The sequence below is a fragment of the Pteropus vampyrus genome, unplaced genomic scaffold (assembly GCF_000151845.1).
Source record: "Pteropus vampyrus isolate Shadow unplaced genomic scaffold, Pvam_2.0 Scaffold302, whole genome shotgun sequence".
In the NCBI taxonomy this organism is placed as follows: Eukaryota; Metazoa; Chordata; class Mammalia; order Chiroptera; family Pteropodidae; genus Pteropus; species Pteropus vampyrus.
This window is the reverse complement of record NW_011889083.1, coordinates 4075657-4091590: the sequence shown is the minus strand read 5'-3', so window position 1 is coordinate 4091590 and position 15934 is coordinate 4075657. Positions and strand designations below refer to the sequence as shown.

Here is a 15934-nt window from a genome sequence, read left to right as displayed (position 1 = left end):
ATGATTTGATTTTAGTATGTTTAAGGCAGGAACTATTCATCCTTCCTGTGTTAGGCTTTTTGTGTTGTTTGATGTCTTAGCATGTTATAGACTGAAATCTTTAAGAGTTGGCCTAAAGTATTAATTTTGAATGTTTACGTAATTGCTCTGTAATTTGAATAGGTGCCTTATTGATTGATTCTTGTAATTATTTCATTTAGATTTTAAATTAAAAATTAATAATAGTCTGACAGTTTCTTAATTACACGTGTCGAGATTATTTTGAAGTAGGAAAATGCTATGTTTTAAAGTAGTGAAATAACCTCAAAATATCTTCATTTTTTTCCAAAGCATAACAATATTTCAGTTGTGAGAATATATTAAGGGAGTGGCAATTGGTCTTAACAATGTAAACTGTGTGAAGTATCTAAAGAATTTGTTTATGTTGGGAAGTATTGGTCTTAACAACCTGGTACACATATACTTTGGACAGGTGGACTACAGTCAGACCTAAAACAAACACAAAAAAATGTTTATATTAGTTGTAACAGCATACTTATAGAGAGAAGAGAATTTACTTTGTACTAAAAGCTATTTAATTAGAAACTCTGTGCCTGAGGGGAGATCCTTTCAGGGTGTATAATTCTTAAAGTCAGCCTAGGGAAACCGGTTAAGATGCCTGAATAAGTCCAATGTGAGAGGTGTCTTGTGAAGCACTTTAAATGGTATAGATTATATTATTATTACTAGATTAGTAGGATACCTGTCAATTCCTGGTACCTTTAAAATATTTGTATTCCTTGATTGAACCCTGGTATAAAGACTTTTTATTGTATGTCTGATTTGCAAAGGACTACACACAGAAATGAGAAAATGAATACTGATGACAAATGGCTCTGTTGAGTTATTTCATTACTTATTTAATGCAAGAGTCATTAATTTATCAATTTTATGCCCAAGCCTAAAAGTTGAACTTTCCTTTGTTTCTAGGCCAGTTTTCTTAATTATCTGCATATTGTAAGGGTTTCAGACTTCGGTGCTTAGTCGGTTAGAGGTCCTTCTTTCCCTGTAAGGTGTCCTGCTCATTGAGATACCCCCTTTTTTTGAGGATAGGGTTTGGGAGTTTATGAAAGGAAACAATTTCATGATCATTGTTCCATGCACTCACTTATATGGACAGTAATGTACTAGGAAAAACCAGTCTTGAAGGAAAAGTGAATCAATGAGTCATGAAATCCTCAAGAAAACCTTAGTAATGGAATGTTAATGCTTTTAGACTATAGTAGATTATCTTAAAAGTCAGACTTTTCTTCTTTATGCAGTTGTTGTAAATCCCCAGCTAAAGAATTCTTTGAAGGTTTTAGTTTTGCCGGCATTCAGATTCTATAGTCAGTCTGATTTGTTTTGGAAGATTCAAGACAATTTCTGCCAATTTATATTCTGAGAGGCAATTAAAATGCTGAAGTGACTGTAGAGGAAATGTGTGTGTATTTAATTTGTTAAAAGATTCCATTCTAATAATGACTTCAGGTTGTCTTTCCATTAAAGTCTATTAGAAGATGCTACCCTTCACTTCATGTTGTCATTTTTCTAGATGAAAATTGATTTGTTCTAGTTTCAAAGCAAATAAAAGGAGGCAGAATAAACAACAACAGGGCAGGGGTACTGCTGCAAACTTTTTCAAGTACTTTCAGTGTATTTTTCATCTTTACTTTTATTTGATGGGCCTGTGAAATAGAGCTGTAGACCGGCAAAGACTTTAAATGAAATTTCACACTTTGATGATTTTTTTTAAACTTTGATATATTGACAGCAAAAGGAGCTGCAAAGCTTTTATATAACTTGAGCAGTAACGCCAAGCAGCAGTCAAACGTCTCTATGCATTTGTGTTTAACTGCAGAAGAAAAACATGTCCATGGGCAGTAGAGGTTCTTATCAACCCCTTAATCCCAGATCCCAGCAAACCTTGAGGGCATGCCTCAGATCTTGCTGAAATCACTGTAGACTCTCACAGTTTGCAGATTAAATATGCTATGTGTTTCTGGCTCCAACAACAGTTTTATGAGCTCACTAAGCTTCCTGTTTTAAGATCCTTTTCTTAAGTTTTTAGGAGCTGCTAAAGGCAATGCTGTCTAGAGTAAGTGGTATTTGTTAATTTAGAGACACTTGAGGTATTTCATTCTCTCTTTAAAAATTGCCAAAATTATTTTTACATCGAAGGGTTAGTTATGCGGGGATGAGGGAGGGGAACTGTTTGAAAGAAATTAGATGTTAAATGTTTTTGTAACGGAATGTCATTGCAAACTTTACATGGTGTCTTAATTGTTCTAAGGTACCTTTTCTTTGCTAGCCTCTTAAAATCAGACTTTTTCCACTTGTAATTCTAAATACACCATATTTTAGTGCCACATTTCTTAGCTACTCATGACCACTTTTAGTATTTTTTTAAAATGTGAAAGTGTTTTTTGTTCTATGTGTGTATATTTCAACTGGACAAAATGTCCCAGAAAATCTACGGCTCTCTAAAGAAAGTGAATGAACAAGCTATTACATAGTTAATAAGGTGGCATTGGAACATTTCAGCCCCTACCTGAAAGGCAATATCGCATTGAGCTTCACATCTGCATCTGTAGTATCTATAGTTATGTCTTTACATAGGTACTTTTGCATTTTGCCTAAGTCATAATTAAAAAAGAAAATACTCACATCATCGCCCAACATGTCATGTCATATAATTCCCAAGGGAACCGGAGCCAATTTTGTGCTTAAAGGTTATTCAATGAATGAAATTGTGAAAGCCCATTTGTCAAAGTACTGCATGGTTTCTGTTAGTTTTCAGGCCCCAAATTCATTGTCTGCCCCAGCCCTGCCATTAGTCATCAGTGTATTAGTGCTGCCTTCAGGCCATGCTGCCCAGCACTTCTTCACACTATTATAGCTTTGAAAGTGTACTCTGTCGACTTGTAGAATTACTGCTCTGATTTCCGCTTGGCTGAGTTTGAGGTGAGTTCCCTCCCTACCTTCTGGCTGACTGTAATCCTTGCTTTCTTTTAAAGCTCCTTTCCAGAGATTTAGGGGAAAACTTTCTTAAGGGCCCTGTTGGCATCACACTGTGGTTTTGTTGTGGCATGCAGTGTACATATAAATTGTACCTGCAGTAAATTGGTTTGATTGCTGGCTTGAAACAGCTAGTAGTTCTTTACTTTTTTTTTTTGGAGAGGAGTGGGAGTGACTCTGTGTGCACATGCGTGTGCCATGTGTGTGACACAGGAGTATGTTTTAAACATAAGCACTTGATTGTATATTTGAGTGACTTTTTTGCCACAAAATTAAATAATGGGAGATAAGTGTAATTTTATTTAAATTTCTGTCTATTGATTCTGCACCTTTAGAATGGAATGTGACATCTTATTTGCTCATTTTCATGTGGAAATTTTTAGCGATAGCTACTTTGACTTTTTTTTTTGAAGATTGCATAAAACACCTAACAATATTCCTGAGTGCTTTACGTGATAAACTATTGGTTTTTACAAAAAGAGATGGAAAACCTACAATTTAGATGAACGATAACTCTAAAATTGCAGTAATGAAGGAATAAGGCAGTTAACGCTGTTATTAATTTTATTTTGTGATGTTTTTAAAAAGTCTCAAGAAAGTTATCTCTGTGTAGAGAAACCTCAGCCAGCAACTTAAGAATGAAGCCTAAATGAACTAAGATGTGTGGGAACCTGAATGGAGTGACCATGAGTGTGGACAACATCTGCTGTTTGAGCTGTGGCTGTTCAGATGAAATTGCATACCAAAGCGTTTCATTGGGAGGGTGTGCAATTTGGTATAGTTTGCATTGGCAGTTTTGTACAGGATTGTGGAGGAGGAGTGAAAAATAAGATAATTCTGTCTATAAGAATAATTCTGTCTGTGAATAAGCAAAATTATAGACTTAGTGGACCAGAAATAATTTTTACTGAATAAACCTTAATTAAAAATCCTTACATTTTGAAAAATTTGCTTTTTAAACTACAACTAACATTCAAGAATCACAAGTTTAAAATTGGGAGGATAAAATGTGATAAACAGTACTTCACAAAATAGTACATTAAGTATCTTTGGGATATCTTTAGCTGATTTTAACAACTAGCAGGCATTGGTCTAATATTTGTGATGGTTTAAAAGTAATTATTCATAGAACATATGTACTTTTCGCCCTTAAGCTGAATTGTAAAGACACATGTGATCCTGGGAACCAAAAGTTATGTAAGTTCTATAAGAATAATTTCTAAAGTTAGTTTTTTTTTCTTCTGAAAATGTGTGAAAATTTTTAATTCCTATAAATCTCAGTGAAACAAGACAAGGGACACCTTTGATCATGTTTTTTGACTTTGTGGGTTTAAGGAAAATACAGTTTTCATGAACTTAGCTGATCTATAGATTGATAACTGACTTAGCGATCTCTGAGGATTTTGTCTCAGCAAACCCACAGAAACGGGGGTGGGGGGAATGCTAGCTTGCTTCACATTATTGTTCATTCATGAATGGCACTTGCAAAGCCTCACTCACTGAAGTATACTAGACAGGTGTTTTATAGTAACAGTTATTAAATAGAGACCTCATAATCCCCTCAAATGTTTCTCATAAAGTACTACTGGCAGCAGAGAAAGTCAGAGTAGCTGATATTTTTTGAATACATATAGCAGAAAAGTAAAACTGGCACACAAAATGTCATTTGTGATTTTAACTATAATAGGAATGATTATGTCAAATAAGCTTTTTAGTGGTTCAAGTTCAATATACGGGTTTCTTAAAAATTTTGATGTAGTTAATTTACTAAAACCAAATTCACTTAATCTTTAGCCAGGCATTTATTTCCCCTTGGAGTAATTTCATTTGGAGATGTCATGAATACTGCTTATCTGAGACCAGGAGCTTCAGAAATGAAGGAAAGATTGAAAACAATAGGCAGCAAATTTGGGGAACTACTTTGGCACCTTGAACAGATTGTGGCTTTCTTATCTGCAAGTAAGGCTTTAGGTTTTCCTGATTATGGAAAAAAATACCCTAAATAATAATAATAAAAAAACAAAACTATCACTGATCTTAAAACCATCAGCAAAATCCCCATCGCTCATATGTAAATCATATGTAAAGGTAAAATAATTGTACAATTAACAATATTATAGTTAAAAATTCATGAAGATTTCACTAAGAACTTAGGAAATTGAGTTTTTTTTTCTTGCAGAAAAGTACTGATAGGGAAAGGGGAGGAAGCCTTAGAAATCTTGGGAACTGTTGGTATGTCACAGACTACGCATGTCTAATTGATTTTAAGTTCAGAAACATTTTGAGCACAAGAAAACATCAACCACATTCAAAAACCTATGAGAGGTTTGCTATAATGTGTTATTATGTGAAGTCCACTAAATGTTTTAAATTCCCTAAATTTTGCTCATTGAAATGCAGTCTATTTCTCACTTTCAGAATTGATGAAAATTTAAAAAGTTAACATTAGGTTTGTGCCTTTTGATTTTTTAAAAATTTCTTTTTTTAAAGGATTCATTTTCTTTAGTAATTGAGTTTTAATGCTACAGGAAGGTATAACTAATAGGAATTTTACCAAAATGGTTGCTCCAAGAGTGGCATCTTGAAGTAGCAGGTAATCTAGAAATAAAGTATGAGAGAAATGTCTCTCCTAAGTGATACAGAGGAGGCCCCTCAGAAATCCTTACATAGGCTGGTGCCTTTTAGATTTTTAAAATATTAACGCATTAGGGAGACCATTCAGTTCATAAACATACAGGCAGGTTTAAGTGAATGTAATTTCTTTGGAGGAAAGCCTTATTCCACTTGAGCAATAGTTCCCTAAGCTGCACAGAATAATTTCTCACTTAAGGCCTAATCTCTAACTGTTAAAAGCTCTGCTGGAATGCCTTCTCTTTCTGATCTCTCATTGGCAGTTGCTGTTTTAATCTATCAGAAACTGATTAGGTTATCATTAATCAAGCTTTTAATTCAGTTGTTTTAAATCTTTAAATACATTAAGAAAAAAAATCAGAATCATTGCCCAAGTTCAGGCAACTTAAAAATAAACCAACTGGATGAGAGAAATAAATTAAGTAGTCTGTTCACAAAAGACGCATTATCGGTTTATAATTACTATTTCATTTCACCTTAGGTTAAAAAATTGTTTAGTACAGTTCAAACATTTTAAATGTTGGTTTTAGTACTACTATTTTCTCTTAAAAATTTTAAGCAGAGCAGGTTAAAGAAATCCATTTAGATCCTAAGTTTCACCTCAGAGACCTGCAAGGTGAAAGACTGATTTTTGCACATTTCTAGAATTGTGATTTTTCATACTCTCTACTACGTAAAGTCTCACGGTTAAGGTGAAACTTTGGAACTCCACTGAGGGCCTCCCTCCCTGAAAGATGACAAGATGTGTATGAACCTTACCCATTCTCAACACCTGAATCTATTTATGGCTGCTAATGAAGAAACGGTATTAGGGGGTCCAGGTTAATGGACGATGAGTTACAAGTTTTGTGAATGAAGCACACCCGCTTGGTATCCTGAAGACATGGCATTCCCAGTGTTTTATTGTAGTGCGACACACAGGGTGTTGCATTGCAAAGTACCTGGAAAGTTGTACCTCTGGATTCAGCTGGTAAAACGGCTGCGTACATATGAAAGCAGGGCTGCCACTGACAACTGTTGGAAATGCTGCCGGGCTCTAATTAGAATATTCCCGTGGAGCAGGTAATCAGCATGATGAAAGTGATAGGGGCGCTTCTTCCGCAGCAGAGCCTCTGCGGGGTTCGGATTGTTCTGCCCGGTTTTGTATTTTCGGGAAGACCGCTGCAGGAGCAAAGATGGAAACGGGGCTGGGAGCGTCCCCGCGGCCCTGACATCCCGTCATTTTAGAGGAGCCACCCCCGGGTGTGGACCTGAGCTGCCGACCGGACCTGACCGCTGCCGAGAAAGGAGCAGGGACGCGGCGGCGCGGCGCTTTCAGAGAGAATGCCCTGGACTCGCAGCTGGGACTGCGACGCCGAGACCCGGAGGTCCGGCCGCGGGGGCAGGGAAGTGTTTAGGGCGTAAAGAAGCGGCGGTCCCTGGCACCGTCTGAGGGACAGCACTGCAGGGAGCCCGGCGTGGAAGCGCAGAAGGCCAGCGCTGTCAGAGAACTACCTAGCCCTACAGCCTAAGAAAAACCATAATTCCAATTAATTCGGTTTTACAAAGATAAAAGTTTCTGTTTGGGGATATTTTTATTGCAGCCCTAGTGGCTACTCTAAAAAGAGGGCCACCTGAGGCTTTTTGTGTTAAAATGCTTCCAATATAGGTCCCCACAAGAATTTCGAATTTGGTCAATGTTGCCCCTTTTGCTGACACTCTAAAATTGGCCGCGCACTAAATCCTCACCTGGTCAGTGGCTCCAGGAAGCTTTAGATGCCTTCTTTGCAGGAGTTTGAAGCAAGTTTAGATTTATAATTTAGACAGAAAAGACCCACCTGCAGGCAGGTTGTTAATAGGAGAGGGATTAGGTTAATAATAGGGTCTGGAATTCATTGTGCCTTGGGTTTAGGCTTCCGGGAAATTACAAAAGGTTCAGGAATGGTTGAGTGAGGGACAAGCCAGGACTGCTTTTAGGAAGGAATCTTTACCCTTCTATTTACCTAGGAGACTAGGCTTTAGCAGGCATACACTATTAGCGCAGTTTTTCCTGGTTGCAGTATTTTCTTTAATATACTCAAGCATCTGGGACTCAAACATCAGCTACAGTTTTTTTTTTTTTCTCATAAGCATAAAAAGTCAAGGGACATGCCAGCAAATTTTGCACGTATGTTGCAGTGGAGAAAGGGGTTGAAGGAGAACAGTGTGGAATTGTAAGAAAAGGAAACATGGTCAGGGGAAAGTTCTCATTTTATTCATATCTAAAAAACTGATATTTTCCTCCAAGAAAAATCTTGAAGCAAAACCAAAACGTTTTCCTTGACATAAATAAGTTGTACTTTACTGTTTAGGAAATTCCAGGTTTTCAAAGTAGTACTGTGAGCTACTGCCCCAATTTTGTATGTTTTAGGATTTCACCAGGAATTTTTACTGGTCACTTCTATACCTCAGGCTTTTGAGTATCAACTCAGGACCAAATTTCTCAACTTCGCTTAATCTATGAAAAAACCACCATCACAGGTAGAAGTGGACTCTTCTGCTCACTAATTCTTAGTGCATAGTGTTGATGAGGTGTGAGCATGTTAAAACTTTCTCTTTTGTAATGGACAGGGACAAAGTTGTATTTTTATCAGTAAAATAAGCTGATATGATGCCTTGGCAAGTTGCCATTTTCATAGCCCTCTTCCAAGTACAAGCTACACTTTTAAATAATTAGTTACTTACTAATGAGATCCAAAATTAAGTTGTCAAAATAGAAGACAGAGGCAGACTCTTGAGTGACCAAGGGCCTAATTTTTTAAAAATCTATTTCAAACAAGGGGGGTAGGAATTAGTATTCTCTGCCACCTTTAATTAGTGCGATTTTAGTCAGTGCCTGGGGCTTTACCTCTTCTCCCGTGAGCCTCTCTCTGTGGTGTTGAGTATTTGGAGAGTTTATTGCTTTGTTAAAATGAAGTCCTTTGCTTGGGGAAAAAACCAGTAACTTTACAAAAACCAAGTTTGTCAAGGAACTTTGGTGACTTGTCTCCTTATTACTGTTAATTAGTTCTATCTACTAAGGAAAAGACTGATTCCTTACCAGGAATCCCAGCTCCTCATGGGTTTTTCTGGTCTATTGGCTTGTCTCCGTGTGCAGTTTTAACTTAGTAAAACTCCATTCAAATTCAACCAATAAAACTATGTGTTTTGAGGGAAACAATTATAGTAAATGTGTCTTTATCCAAAATGATTGAGGATGGGGTGTTTTGATTAATATTCCTTTTAAAGTTTTTAGTTTTTATGTAATTTGCCAGTTTTCAAAGAAACACTGGATATAAAAGATATGTAGCTAAACCAGTGACGATTTAAGATTGAAGACACTGTATAAGCATCTGGGTCATGGAGTCATCATCACTAGATCCTTTCTTTACTCGGTACACATTCTTAGGGGTACGAGGTGTTGGGAAGATAGCCAAGGGCTTGTCCTCTTGAAGCTCCTCTCCGTCTGGAGAGGAGATGGCCTTTTTAGCAAAGATTCCAAAGAGTTCATCATTGTGATGGGTACTAGGCTAGGCTCATGCAGGCTGTTGGGATTCAGTTGGGGTGTATAATCCATTCGTTAGTTCATCTAGTCAGCCAAGACTTAAATGGGTACCTACTTTACTGGGTTTAGAGTAGTGAACAAAAATGTATAGAGCAGTTGTCTGCAAGCTTTGGTGAGCCTGATAATCACTAGTGCTGGTTACAATACAAGGTTCCCTGGTGCCACCCTCCAAGACATCAAGTATTGGACCAGGCAATCTGAATGTTTCACAAGCTCTGTGGCAGACCGATTCAGGTGGCTCTTGTACCACTCATAAATAGTGCTGTGGATGGGGATGAATTATTCTGTGGCATACTGTAAAGACTGACATTTTAATCAGCTTTGGGGAGCATTAAAAAAAAAAAAAAGAATCATTCCAAGATTGTTAGATTTAGAAGGGGCTGTTGAAAATTTCTCCCTCAAGGGTTCTTTATCTGGATTCATGGAAAAGCTTGGAGGGCCCATGTTCTTTCTGAAATTAAATGTACACTCTAGTGTTTAAGGGTATTTTTCTGGGGAGAGGATCCATAACTTTTAACATTTTCTTAAAGAGAACTGCACCTTCTCCCCCAAAGTTAAGTCCCACTGTGTGCTTGAAAACTGAGGAACTGAACAACTCCATTCAGGTAGCCGGTAACAAGGCCTTGCCCTCTGGACTTGTGCACGATGGCTGCCCTCTGAAAGGAAGTTCTGAACTCCTTCACTGTCACTTTGTTAGGGGTCTTTGAGGGCTATTTCTGAATTTGAAGTGGATCTTAACAATTGATATGTAAATTTAGCTTTGTGCTTATTTTCTTTTTTGTTCCAGAAAAGCTGTTCTTAAATAACTTGTGCATTTTACAATGAATGATCTAGGAAAAGAAAAGGGAATTAGTGGAAAAGCTGGTCCTTCAGTGCCACTCAGCCTCTGGGTCTTAAGCATTTCTAGTTACTTGAATTCCAGATTTCTTGCACAGTAAAAAAAGAATTTGCAGTTCCCCTTGCAAAGTTGAGTTAAGGATGACCAAAAATATTTCATCTGGTATTTTAATTCTTTCAGTCAGGTAAGCAGTTGCTTATTTTACTTCACTGATTGCTGTTTTGATTGAACATGGTGTCATTGCCTGCTAAATGTAGAAAAGAAGCGGATAACTCTACTGAAGTGTTGCAATCTAGATAGCTTGAAGAAAACATTCTAGAGCGAGGGTACTCGTCATCTTTTCTTGTATTCTTTGTAAGCATAGACCATGATTGCAAAAAAAGAACGTGAACCAAATTGAGTGAAAATTGATGAATGATGAGTTAGGGCTATTATCACATGAATGAAGCCAGTGAAAGACTAAGTAACTGAACTTGCCTTTAGCTGAGTTTTAATATTTCTTAAGTGGTTCCAGTCTTTGCTGTTGGCAGTCTTTTGACTTTCTCTGTGGGGTCGAGAGTGTGTTATTCTATTACTTTTGTTTGGTTTAACAAGATATAACTCAAATGAATTGAAATGGTCTCATTTTAAGAAACCTTAAAGAGTATGGTTTACCTGAATGGAATTAGGATTAAGCTGCATATTGCAATTCAGATATCTTAGAGAGGAGGAACAAAAATCACTGGCTATTTGGCCTAAATTATTTTCTGATTCAGAACTTTGAGTAGGGTTTGGATTTGAGAAATTGTTGCATGCTTTTTAAAACATCTAATTAAAAACCTTCCCCTGTTTGGAAAGTTATCCTAGTGCCACTTCCTATAAAGTCGGCCACCTGAAGAGACGTTTGTAGATGTGGCTTAAAAGAGTATTATGAGTGACACTTGGGTTTCACACTATAAACAGCTAAAAATTGAGATGTTTAGACCATTCAATAACAAATGCCCAGTAGGAATTTGGGAAAGGTCCCGCATTATGGACCTTGCCCTCTGTTCTCCTTTTACACATTTGACTGACTTGTTAATAGAACTTGAGGCATTTTTGCAATAAAATATGTAGCAAAGGCTCTTCCACATTTTGAATTCACTAAAGCTGTAGGCACCTCCTCAGGTGACAGAAGTGGGCTTTTGAGTGACATTTTTTCCCCACTCTTATTTGAAGTTGATGGCGCTGTTGTTTTATTTAGGTGTTCCTGGTAGCAGAGAGTTGAAGTAATGAGAAGGCATCATGGAGGCCCAGTCCCACAGCTCCACGACCACTGAGAAGAAAAAAGTTGAAAATTCTGTAGTGAAATGCTCCACTCGAGCAGATGTCAGCGAGAAAGCCGTGGCCTCCAGTACCACTTCCAATGGTGAGCAGCCACAGGGATTACCAGCATCCAAGCCCACAGTCATTTTTATATTCTCTGCATTCCTTGTTAATTGATCTTTTGCACCTGGACCAGTGTTTATTCTATGAGAGGCTAAAGCAAAATGGGGTTAGAGAGTGGGGGTTGGTGGTACAGTTTGGGCAGGAGTTCGTAATCTCTATTTTGGTACTGAAGGTGTTATGTTTTCTTCCAAATTTTCTAATTTGAGATGTAAATGTGATTGCTTATTTATTACAGAAAGTTGCAGTTTTGGCGTTTTGGAAATCGTCTTGATTAGTCTGGCAGGAGTTCAGAATACTTCGCATTTCACATGGAAAGTCTATACTAGTCCAAATAGTTATTAGTTATTAGAGAAGGTACAAAAGTTGCGTTGTCAAAATTAGTGACAGGATTCTCCCACCCCCAACTTTAAGTGGTCTACTTTAAAAGATTTTAGAAGTTGTTAATGGTTGAGCCTCAAGGTAACACCAGTATCTGAGATACAGGTTTTACTGCTGGCTTATAAAAATTTAATTTACTTAATTTGTGTTCAGAGATAACATAGCGCCACTGTTTCTATATGCTATATTGGTATTTTAAGCCATGTGTTGAGAGGCATTTCAGTTCAGGCATGGAGCATTGAAAATGAATTCCAGAGCCGCTTCTGGATAAAACAAACTAAATAGATCAATGGTAACCTTCCTTTCTCTGCTTTTCCACTCTCGTGGGTCATTATTGCCTTTGCCGTTTATAGAATTCATAGCCATCTGGCCTTCCTGAATTGCATTCCACTTTTCTACATGCCCTGGCTGGCAGTTCTCCTGTTTCTGGACACTGCATATCTGGGCACACTGATTTGCATGAACCAACTTGCTTCCTCCTTCCCTGTGGGCTTATCTTTTATTTATTCAAGAAAACTATTACTAGGTTGATTTAAATTATTTTTACATATAATTGGAGAGTCAGAACCTGAAGGTAACCTCAGCCCAGAACTGTAGACTCTTAACAGCAGAAATCCAGTAAAACTGTGCCTTCCTGTCCTGACTGTGGTACTGCCTGAGCTGACATTCTAAGGAGCCTGCTCTCTATGCCTATTCTTGTCCATGATAAGTATGTGCTGTGCTGGTGCCCTCCTCCTTCCTGGATGTCACCAGTATGCATTTCTGGCTTTACTGGGTGCGGGGAGGGGCTGGCATTGAACCTGCTGGCTAATGAGTCCTATTTTGAATTGATCCTTAGGGAGGTATATTTATGTCTGTGTTAAAATAATGACTTTTCTTTACACAAATATGATAATATATCTGTATTTCTACCTTTATTTGTGATGTTTCAAGTCAGGACTGGAATTTATTTTTATTAAGCCAGATATTTGCATTATTCTTCCAGTGTGTTTATAGAAGGCATAGTTTCTTCTTTAAAAAAATCATGGGACCCTTGTTCATTTTTTCTGGAATTTGTAAAAGTTAGACAAATTTATTATTTTAGAAGTAGAATCAGTCCATGCAGTGTTGGTTATTTGGTAATTTTAATGGTAATTTTGATGGAATAAGCACTTTCTGTATTTTATGCTTCATGAAACATCAACTTTTGCTTAATCTTTATAGCTTGTGTGTATAATTGTGTGTGAGTAAGTGGTATGAGGTATGTGGATGTGTGTGAGCATGTGAGTGTGAAGACAGGCGAGAACCAGTGTAAGTTGGTAGAAGACAGAGTGTTATGGGGAGTCTCTATGAGCCACTGTCCTTTCTGTGAATTCTAGCACAGTAAAAACAGCGGTTTGTTCCTCATGCTGCTTCTTCTGCCACTTCCATAGACATGCTCTGGAGGCGTTCGGTGCTGCTGCCTTGGTCTTCAGCTACTCTTTGATCACAGGTTGCCCTTATGAACCCATTTAGGGTGACTAGGAACAGAAGTAACCTAAGCAGCCCTGTGGCAGCCAGCATGCCTGTCAAGGACATTATCCCAGAGAAGGAATAGTCATGATTTACAAAGTTAGTCCTATAGTCTGAAATAACCACAGCATTGATTTCTAATCCAGATTCCATGGGCTTCCTGCCCTGATCCGCCTGTGCTTTTGAAGTAAATGTGTGCCCTCCTAAATGGGTATAAAACCCATCTCTTTTGGGGGCAAATACTCATTGGTCAGGTCTGGCCATTTTTTCAGTGTTCCTGTTTCTACTAAAGGGATTTTACTTCCAATTAAAAGTGGAAGTGGTGTTTTTAAACATGATTGCAACCTTACTGGAAGTGTCCAAGAAAATCAGCCAACAAATTTAATGAAGGGAAAAGTAAAACAAAGAAAGATACATTTCTTTCTTGGTGATTGCTTTGCATAAGCAATGATAATAATTGTAATGACCTTTTAACAGTCCTCTGTTTCATCTAAGTAGTTCATAGTCTCTTTCCAGCTCCAGGATCATGCTCAGGGAGTGGACGGGCCTAGTCTCTTCTTCGTTCTGCAAGCATGCTTTCCTCTGCACTTAAAAGTGGTTAAACAGCTTGTCTCTGGGTTTTGGTCCTATTCCTCATTTGGGTTTTAGAGCTCATGGGTAATGACTCAAAGGTTGACTCACTGTGTGTGCTGGCTGGTGGCTGCCATTGCCATGGTCATTTGTATATCTGTCCATTCTGTCTCTGTCTCCCTTTCTTTCTCTTTTTTCTACAAACATTTTATAAGTGCTTGGATGCCTACACTGAGGCTATTTACCAAAAGGAAATTAAAATAATTTGGATCTTATAGCAGGTAGTACTGGTCGCTACTGTTTCCAGGGGGTTCTTATGCTTCCTTTACAAAGCTCTGAAATTCAGGGAATTATAAATGAACAATTAAAAATGAGTTTAGCACTAAGAACCAAATGGATGTAATATATGCATTTTCTCTCCTGTCCACAATTTAATGATTCAAATAAACAAAAATGTTTTGTTGTGATACTGTGCTAGGTTAACTTAATTAACTTTTCCAGCCATTATGTGCTGCAATTTGTTCTGATTATGAGTCTTCCCGCCAAACCATGCACATTCCACTGCATGTCCTTACAGATCTGTTTTCTTACTTTTCTCAGCTGAGTATCTATTCCTAGAATGACATTCATATAGAGTTTTGTTTAAATGCACACATACACACAACCAAAATGGTTCAAAAACCTTAAACAGCGTTTTAAGTAAGCATTTGCCTCTTAACACTAAAATTTAAAATAACACAAATGAAAAACTTCTAAATCTTATACAGGCAATAAGACAAGGCAAATTTGATTTTTGTAATGGTTAAGAACCTATATTAACATATAAAGCATTCCCTTCTCTTACTCAGGAACCACAGTATGTGTTTCATGTGCCATAGTTAGATTTTAAGCTTTAGTGTTATTTATTAAGAATAAATGACAAAAACGAAGACATTTAGTTTTCCGAATGTTTAATTATGATAGTTAGTAAGTGATTATTTTTGGAATCTAACTTGTCTTTCACATATAAAGTGTGCACTCATATTAAGTATCATTGTTTACTTAAAAATCTGCAAATCCGGTAATATGCTAATACTGTAAGTAAAATGCCTTAATAATCTGTTTCTGGTATAGATTTCTAAGCTACATGTTGTGGGTTGTAAATAATAAAAGTTAATCTAGATATTCCAATGTTTCAGACATTTTATCCTATAAAATTTCTTCCAGTGACTTGCAAATACCAACTTCTCAGTCTGAAGTGTTTTGTTAATTTTTGGCCTATGAATTTTTTTTGATCCGATATTTCTTATTAACCTGATTTGAAAAATTAAGAAACTAATAATAAATGTGTGTCTTGGGGATCTTTTATCAGATCTGATAGTTTTTGGGGACTACCGTAAAGTGATAGAAAGCTAAAATGATTATGCTAATGGTGATGCAATACAAAACCAAAACTGATAGATTAATAATGGAGGGGAAGTTTCCTGTTCACTTTCTTTCAGAAAGAAGGGCTTGGTTTCCCTTTGCTTAAAAAAAATTCTTTGAGGTTTTAGGGGTAAGTGCTGTGGGTCTATAGATACGTAAGAGTTACTTTTTTTTCCTCTTGAACTTTTGGTTACTTCTTGGCCTTGTGATTTGTTTTTAAACTGTCCCAATACATGGATGTTAATGGTGATATCTGTTGGCCTCCTGGTTGGGAGTAAGATGACTCAGTTTTGTGCAGTTCACACCATATAGACACAAGGTTGTGAGTTTTTGGTTTCTTGTGTCTTTAGTTGTTCAACATCTTTTTTCTTGACCACATCCCATTTCCTGGCATGCAACAGTTGGATGGAAAGGACTGTCAGATAAAATAGATTTCATTTTCTAGATTGTTGGCTAGGAGCACCCACAGGCTTTGAGATCTGAAATTTTGGGTTGAGTTCTGGCAACACCAAGTGTGGGCAGATTAACTTCTCACAATCTCATTTTCTTCCTCTGTTTACCAAGATAATAACTAGACCAATTTCACAGGATTTCTGGGAGGATTAAGTGAGGCAATG

General features: G+C 37.3%; 1 protein-coding gene across 3 annotated transcripts in view; it reads left to right on the top strand.

The window, feature by feature from the left end:
* Positions 1-15934, top strand: part of GLI3 (GLI family zinc finger 3) — a 282259-nt gene that overhangs the window by 3112 nt on the left and 263213 nt on the right. For 2 of the 3 annotated variants that reach the window (XM_023521285.1, XM_023521286.1), the window contains exon 2: positions 11290-11454. In XM_023521285.1, coding sequence (XP_023377053.1) covers positions 11331-11454 — 124 coding nt within the window. In that variant the 5' untranslated portion in view covers positions 11290-11330. Of the gene's footprint in view, positions 1-11289; positions 11455-15934 lie in introns of those variants that run through there. The other variant, XM_023521287.1, reaches the window with a different exon arrangement.